Source organism: Setaria italica, chromosome VIII, assembly GCF_000263155.2.
Source record: "Setaria italica strain Yugu1 chromosome VIII, Setaria_italica_v2.0, whole genome shotgun sequence".
Taxonomy (NCBI): domain Eukaryota; kingdom Viridiplantae; phylum Streptophyta; class Magnoliopsida; order Poales; family Poaceae; genus Setaria; species Setaria italica.
In genome coordinates this window covers 9,447,430-9,455,989 of record NC_028457.1, presented here as the reverse complement: position 1 = coordinate 9,455,989, position 8,560 = coordinate 9,447,430, and the positions used below count along the sequence as shown (strand labels likewise).

The window sequence follows — 8,560 nt, the reverse complement described above, 5'->3', positions numbered from 1 at the left end:
GCTTGAAACTAGGAGTTACTTGCTAGGTTCTTAAGGAATGTACTCCACTATGTTCTCATAATTCAGGTGAAATTTGGAATAGGAATGAAGTTGGCAGACTCTGGCACAAGGTCAACAACTCGTACAGAATTTGGCGAAATAGAATAATTACACCCATAATTTTGGGCTCTTTTATTCCGTGGTGTCAAATGTTAAGAAGTTTGGAGTGAGAGGTGTAGTTGTGTAGCTAACCACATAGGTTTGCGTCTTCTCCAACTCGAGTCTCGTGCCTATTTTTTTCTAGGTCGTGTGTACTCTGTTTTTTTAACAAAATGTTCTAATAAGGTCATTGACAACAACATAATATGCTGGGCGCATGGCTCGGCTTCAGGATGATGGCACGGTAACGACCATGCCTTGTCCCGTCACTTAAAGAGACGAAAAATTGATCAGATGGAGAACTCCATTACTTTGAACCCCGGTGGTTGGGGATGCTTTGATAGTCTGAGTACGAGGAGACGATGATGTCAAACTAACGAGAACAAAATTAGGCTTATATACTCCCTTCGTTCCAAATTGTAAGGTTGTTTTGGCCTTTCTAGATTCATAGACAGGGTCGGTCTTGAGATTTGGGAGGCTTGGGATGATGAAAGTAAAACTCGAGACCCTTTAATATAAACATTATAACAAATATATATGAAATGTTACCAATAAATACTTAAATGTATCTAAAAGCAATATTCATATCAAATTATTTATACATATTACCTTAAAAGTTTATTCTAATATTCCTCAATGCAAAGTCACTTATGATAGGATTGATGTCAATCTCATCCAACAATTTCTTCTCGATGCATAATGTTGCCAAACCATTTAACCTCTCCTAAGTCATTGTTGACCTCAAATAGTCCTCAATAACTTCAACTATCACCAACTCATCTGGGTTTGTCGAAGTGCCCGTATTACTCTCAGGATCCTGATAGCTCTTGCAAAATTTATCCATAGCTCATCTTTGTGATTCTATCGACTCAACCACACATCTTTTCCTCTTCCTTTTCTCGCAGCCTGATTCATATTTTCCAGACGACATGATATCCCACAATGCTAAAATTATTATAAATACGCAATAGTTATAAATCAGTTGAGATTAAATAACTTGTGATAATGAATTAATAATTAATGGTATGGAGAATTGGGAAATTGGCAATCGAGTTGTGTACCTCGGTGCCAGCGCAGTCGAATAGAAACAGCCTGATCTTGTCCGGCGCAATCGAACAGGAACAGGAACAACACGCGCACGACGGCACGAGTCACGACGGGGATCATGCACGCATGCGGCAGGACGCGCACGACGGCACGAGTCACGACGGGGATCGTGCACGCATGCGGCAGGAGTGAAGGCGCAGCATGTGCCGCATGCGTGCGGTGGCCCTAGGCGGCGTGCGGTACTCGAGTGCGCACAGCGCACGTGCGGCGACGGCGCTGCGGTAGGCGGTAGCGGTACTCCGTACTCAAATGCGCTACGTTTTCTGACGATCGGATCTAATCGCGTGCACTTTACAGTTTTAGTCTGGCGACGCGTTGGACTTTAGGCCGGCCCAAGGGTACCGATTGCGCCTGTACGGCAGCGTGCGGCCCCGCAAACATGTGGAACTCTGGTTCCTCCCTAGAGCCACCGATTCCTCCCGGACACCTGACATCCTGCCACTTGACACCTGGGGTGGCACCCCTAGGATCTGGGGTCCCAGGCCACCACCCCTATGCTCTCCCAGGACTGGGTCTGTTCATTGATACTATATCTAGATATATAATAATATTTCTAAATAAAAAAGTTAAAATAACCTATCTATCTATAATTTGGAGCGGAGTGAGCTTAAAAAAATCGGAGGGAGCTTAAAAAAATTATGTGTGCCTGACTGCCTGAGTGAGATAGAAAGAGAGTGTGTGAGAGAGAGCATATGAGCAGGGCGAGAGGGCATATGCTGAGACATACTGATGTGCCGTGGAAACGTGTGCCAATGCCATGCACGCAGCTTGCCCTCGCTTCGCCGCCGCCCCCACGCCACTAGTTGCCACACGCCCACACCCATATCGCTGCTCCTCTTCTCTCCTTCCAGAAATCCTTTTCGCTTTATTCCTCTCCTCCCATCGACGGCGCCAACGATAAGGGGATAAAATATATATATATAAATATATATATTCTATAGCCAGCCAGATAAAAGAGCCCAAGAATCCCATAGCCACTAATATTATTATTCCTCCAGAATAAAAAGGAGGAAAAGAGAGTGAAAAAAGATACTCCATCTCACTAACAATTTTCTTTTTTTTTGGAAAAAAAAGAGAGTAAAATCACCATCATATCCTCTGCTCGACGATATAACAGGTCTGCCTTCCTTCCTTTGCCCTGCACTGAACCTAAAGAACAGCAGTATATATACACAGAGAGAGCGTCAAGTTGAGGATTGCCTTTTGGTACGTGGCGGCGGCAGCTCCTTTTTTTTCATCCTCTCTGGCGGCGCCGCGGAGGAGCAGAGGAGGAGATGGCGGCGGGGAACGAGTGGATCAACGGGTACTGGAGGCGATCCTGGACGCGGGCTGAGGCTGCGCGGCGAGCAGGGCGGCGGCGCGGGGCCGCATCAGGCGCTGGCACTGACGCCTAGGCTGCTGCAGGCGCCGGCGCTGGCGGAGGCAGCGGCGTACAGCCCCACGCGCTACTTCGTGGAGGAGGTCGTCAGCCGCTTCGACGACCGGGACCTCCACAAGACGTGGACCAAGGTAACGAGCACTCAGCTGATCGATCGCCGGAGCTCCGACGGCTGTTAGTGTAATAGTGTTAGCTGTGCTCGTGCTCACGGAGCTGAACGACGTGCAGGTGGTGGCGATGCGCAACAGCCAGGAGCGGAACAACCGGCTGGAGAACCTGTGCTGGAGGATCTGGAACGTCGCCAGGAAGAAGAAGCAGGTGCGCTTGCTCTGCTCATCCATCCGCTCGCCCTTGCTCTGCTTTCGGCAAGATCATTGAATTCCAATCCGAATTATTGTTTGTTCCCGTTTGTTATTACAAACAAAAAAAGATGAACGATCATCGCCGCCATCGGGCGGCTCCCTTGTTAGCCTGGCCCGTATGACATGGCACTTGGGCTGCTGACTCTCTCGTGCGTGGTCGGTTGCGTCTATGCCATGGCTGTTGATGTCCCTCCCCTGCACTGCACGTCACACCTGGTTTTCTTGACCGGTTTCCAGCACCTGTACCTTTCCCTCATTTTCATATCTAAATTAGTTATATTACGAGTAACAGGGTCATGGGAAATTGTGGTTTGTGCAATTTGACACCTGTATACCAAATTAATAGGGAGACCTGTATACCATCGACTTGGGATTATGACCGCCATGTGTGATAAATAAATGCTCCGACAAAGCCCCATTTGGAACGTAGGATTTTTTATAACATGGATTTAAAGATGCCTTCTATGCAGTGGTCATCTTATTTTTAACACGTGTCACATCAAGTGTTTAGATACTAATTAGGAGTATTAAACGTAGATTATTTACAAAATTCATTACATAAGTAAAGGCTAAACGGCAAGACGAATCTATTAAGTCTAATTAATCCACCATTAGCAAATATTTAATGTAGCAACACATTGTCAAATCATGGACTAATTAGGCTTAATAGATTCATCTCGCCGTTTAGCCTCCACTTATGTAATGGATTTTGTAAATAGTCTACGCTTAATACTCCTAATTAGTATCTAAACATTCGATGTGACGGGTGCTAAAAATAAACAAGAGTAACCAAACCAGGCTATAGTAGTGTCGGGTTTTAAGGCACGATGTCTCACCTCTTGATAAAGGCGGTTATAATCCATTTTTATTTTCTGGATACTCACTGATGGAAAATGCTGCTGAAACCGACAGGTAGAATGGGAGTACTCGCGGCAGCTGGCACGGCGGCGGCTAGAGCAGGAGCTTGGCCGCCGGGAGGCCGCCGAGGAGCTCTCCGAAGGCGAGAAGGACCAGCGGCCCGACAGCACCCAGCCCCCTTCATCAGCAGGGGCGGCGGCTGACGGAGACCAGCAGCAGCCGAGCCGGTTCGCGAGGATCAGCTCCGAGGCTCGGATCGTCTCCGACGACGAGGACGAGGCGGCCAAGGATGAACGGAACCTCTACATCGTCCTCATCAGGTACTAATCAAGTGATTAGTTGCTATCTAACAGATCACTGGTTGACACGTCACGCTTTTGGTGATTCGCTTTTAATAATTGGGTTGCGTCCCGTTGCAGCATACATGGGCTCGTCCGTGGGGAGAACATGGAGCTCGGCCGTGACTCTGACACCGGGGGCCAGGTCAGTCTCCACTCACATACAGGCAACAACAGTTCCAGCAGTTCCACTGGATTTTGTGTTCAAAATCTGCCTTGAGATTTCCTCGAATTTGAGGCGATTGAAATTTAGTACGAATTTGCTAAAACACTGTGGCGAACAGAAAACTTACGTACAGATCACTGCAAAACCATTCTGTTCATGGATTTACCTCTGGAGCCGTAATGGTCAAGATTTGTACAGACCACATGACACTGCGCTGTCTTATCCCGTGATGGTCAAGCTAGTCCGGTCCAGACTTTGACACGTCTGGTAGACGGTGGACATTAGATGAGCTGATTTTTACCGGATTATCCTTTAATTAGTTCCTTTTGTTTAAGCTAAAAAGAATTAGTTCCTCTAAAAAAGATTACACTTTTACCTTTTGCAATTCTTTTTTACCTTTTTTTCACGCCCAGGTGAAGTACGTGGTGGAGCTGGCCCGGGCGCTGGCGGCCACCGCCGGCGTGCACCGCGTCGACCTCCTCACGCGCCAGATCTCCTGCCCGGACGTCGACTGGACCTACGGCGAGCCCGTCGAGATGATCACCCGCCACTCCGACGCCGACGCTGACGACGGCAGCGGCGACGGCGGGGCCTACATCGTGCGGCTGCCGTGCGGGCCCCGCGACAAGTACCTCCCCAAGGAGTCCCTGTGGCCGCACATCCCCGAGTTCGTGGACCGCGCGCTGGCGCACGTCACCAACGTCGCGCGCGCCCTCGGCGAGCACCTCGCCGGCATCGACGGCACTCCGGCGCCGGTGTGGCCGTACGTGATCCACGGGCACTACGCGGACGCGGCGGAGGCGGCGGCGCACCTGGCGAGCGCGCTGAACGTGCCGATGGTGATGACGGGCCACTCGCTGGGGCGGAACAAGCTGGAGCAGCTGCTCAAGCTGGGGCGCATGACGCCGGCCGAGATCCAGGGCACCTACCGGATCGCGCGGCGGGTGGAGGCGGAGGAGACCGGGCTCGACGCCGCCGAGGTAGTGGTCACCAGCACCAAGCAGGAGGTCGAGGAGCAGTGGGGCCTCTACGACGGCTTCGACGTCATGGTGGAGCGCAAGCTCCGGGTGCGCCGCCGCCGGGGCGTCAGCTGCCTCGGCCGCTACATGCCGCGCATGGTCGTCATCCCGCCCGGCATGGACTTCAGCTACGTCGACACGGGGGACCTCGCCGCCGGCGACGGCGACGGCGACCTGCAGGCGCTCATCAGCCCCGGCAAGGCCAAGAATCCGCTGCCCCCCATCTGGTCTGAGGTAACGCTGTTGCTCTGCTGATTCAAAGGCGCCATTGTTGTGAGATTCAGCTAGGAACAGAGGTCCTCTGCTTTTCTGGGCAGGTGCTGAGGTTCTTCACGAACCCGCACAAGCCGATGATCCTGGCGCTGTCGCGGCCGGACCCGAAGAAGAACGTGACCACGCTGCTCAAGGCCTACGGGGAGAGCCGCCACCTCAGGGAGCTCGCAAACCTAACGCTGATACTGGGGAACAGGGACGACATCGAGGAGATGTCCGGCGGCGCCGCCACCGTGCTCACCGCCGTGCTCAAGCTCATCGACCGATATGACCTCTACGGCCAGGTGGCATATCCCAAGCACCACAACCAGACCGACGTGCCGCACATATACCGACTGGCTGCCAAAACAAAGGTACGCCGTTTTTTTTCATAAAGTGAGAAGATTCACTACCATTTTGAGAAGATTATGGAGATTAATTTTCTTGAGCATTTTGCAGGGAGTGTTCATAAATCCAGCCCTTGTAGAGCCATTCGGGCTCACCCTGATAGAGGTAAGAATCCGGTGACATGTTCAAATTGCATAATCAGATATTTGATTTGACTATTTTTAGATGAAATTTGGTTGTGTTGTGCCACTGTCACAAAACGTGGTGAATATGTGTAGGCTGCTGCGTATGGTCTGCCCGTGGTGGCGACCAAGAACGGCGGGCCGGTGGACATCATCGAGGCGCTGCACAACGGGCTGCTGGTGGACCCGCACGACGCGGCGGCGATCACCGACGCCTTGCTGAGCCTGCTGGCCGACAAGGCGCGGTGGCTCGAGTGCCGGCGCGCCGGCCTCCGCAACATCCACCGCTTCTCCTGGCCGCACCACTGCCGCCTCTACCTCTCCCACGTCGCCGCCAGCTGCGACCACCCGGCGCCGCACCAGCTGCTCCGCGTCCCCGCCGCCGCCGGCGCAAGCCCGCGCGCCGCCTCAGGTGACTCGCTCTCGGACTCGCTCCGCGGCCTGTCCATCTCCATCGACGCCTCGCACGACCTCAAGGCCTCCGGGGACTCCGCCGCGGCCATCATGGACGCGCTCCGCCGGCGCCGCCGCTCCAACGTGGACCGCCCGGCCGGATCCCCCAGGGCGGCGGCCGGGTTCGCGCCGGGCCGGCGGAAGAGCCTCCTCGTCCTCGCCGCCGACTGCTACGGCGATGACGGCGCGCCGGACGCCGAGAAGCTCGAGAAAGCCGTCGACATGGCGCTGTCGGCGTGCGCCGCCGCCGGCGGGCGGCTCGGGTGCGTGCTGGCGACGGGCATGACCGTCGCCGAGGCCGCGGCCGCGCTGAGGGCCTGCGGCGCCGACCCGGCCGCCTTCGACGCGCTGGTCTGCAGCAGCGGCGCGGAGCTCTGCTACCCGTGGAAGGAGGAGCTCGCGGCAGACGAGGAGTACGCCGGGCACGTGTCGTTCCGGTGGCCCGGGGGCCACGTGAGGGCCGCCGTGCCCAGGCTCGGGAAGGCCGACGGCGCGCAGGAGGCCGGCCTCGCCGTCGACGACACCGCCTGCTCCGTGCACTGCCACGCCTACGCCGCCGCCGGCGCGTCCAAGGTGAAGAAGGTGGACTCGCTCCGGCAGTCGCTGCGGATGCGCGGGTTCCGGTGCAACCTCGTGTACACGCGCGCGTGCACGCGCCTCAACGTCATCCCGCTCTCGGCCTCGCGCCCGCGTGCGCTCAGGTGAGAAATGCTCGGCGTCAACGTGGCCATGGCCATTTCTGAATTCTGAGCATCGGCTGCGGTGACCTGCAGGTACCTGTCGATTCAATGGGGCATCGACCTGTCCAAGGTGGCGGTGCTCGTCGGCGACAAGGGCGACACCGACCGGGAGCGGCTGCTCCCCGGCCTGCACAAGACGCTGGTCCTGCCGGGTCTAGTCACCCACGGCAGCGAGGAGCTGCTCCGCGACGAGGACGGATTCTTGACGGAGGACGTCGTCGCCATGGACTCCCCGAACATCGTCATCCTCGCCGGGGACCAGGCGACCGCCGCCGACATCCTCAAGGCCATCTGAGACGACCTCTGCTTTGCTCCAGCTACACTCTGCCGGGGTTATTTTTGTCAGTTGAAATTTGACAGAGTGTCTGTAAAATTGCGTACGAGTTCGTTTTTTCTTCTAGTTTTGGTCATATTTCATCTGGGGTAAGCATAAGCTGCTTGGTGTTGATGTGCACCAGAAAACCATGTCAAATGATATTCTCATTGAATGCCTTATGTCTACGGCAATAAGGTTTTCGCTTGTGTAAATATTACAAAGAAATACAGGGAAGATTGCCAAATGAGAATCGGTCCTTGGTTTACACAATATTTGGAAGTTGGTGGATTGATGTTATAGATTACATGGTCACTACCATGATTTATGTGGGATGTCACTGGGATATCCCGTATCCGTATCGTAGTGGGGTTATCGCTGAAAGAAACAAAGAATGCCAGTGCACTGATGTTCCTGACTTACCATAGTTTTTCCGCTACTCATGCAATCAAAGTAATAAATAGCGAATAGCGGGTTGGTAGCGGATTGACGTCGAGGTAGCGGATTGCGGATAGCGGACGATATTGTGGACGATAAGTTCCAATAGTGACACCTAATAATCTCACATAATTTTAATTATATATCTCATGAATAATAAGTATAAATAGATATTTAATTGCACACAAACAATTGATGTCTCACATGCTTAAATTAAGAAAAATAAATATGGCATTCTAATGTTCCACACATTAAATCATCACATATTCACATATAGTTTGCAAAGAAACATATTATGAGCCATAAAATATTTCACAAGACTATCATTCATTGTCAGAAGCAACATCATCGGCCTCATGGTCATTTGAACCATCTCCATCTGCATAAGGGATGTTCCCTTCCTCTTCCTCTTCACTTTCAAAAGAATCAAATTCTTCCTGCTCATCTTCTGCAGCAACTCGTGCTTTC

At 53.0% G+C, this 8,560-nt stretch overlaps 1 protein-coding gene across 1 annotated transcript; it reads left to right on the top strand.

Moving 5' to 3' along the window:
* The first annotated feature begins 355 nt into the window (after positions 1–355).
* On the top strand, positions 356–7,927 carry LOC101752535 (probable sucrose-phosphate synthase 5). Its single transcript, XM_012848569.3, has 10 exons — positions 356–382; positions 2,320–2,754; positions 2,852–2,941; positions 3,898–4,163; positions 4,263–4,326; positions 4,761–5,600; positions 5,684–5,992; positions 6,078–6,131; positions 6,245–7,302; positions 7,375–7,927. The coding sequence occupies exons 1-10, from the start codon at positions 356–358 to the stop codon at positions 7,634–7,636; spliced, it is 3,405 nt and encodes a 1,134-aa protein (XP_012704023.2). The 3' UTR covers positions 7,637–7,927.
* Positions 7,928–8,560: the final 633 nt, after the last annotated feature.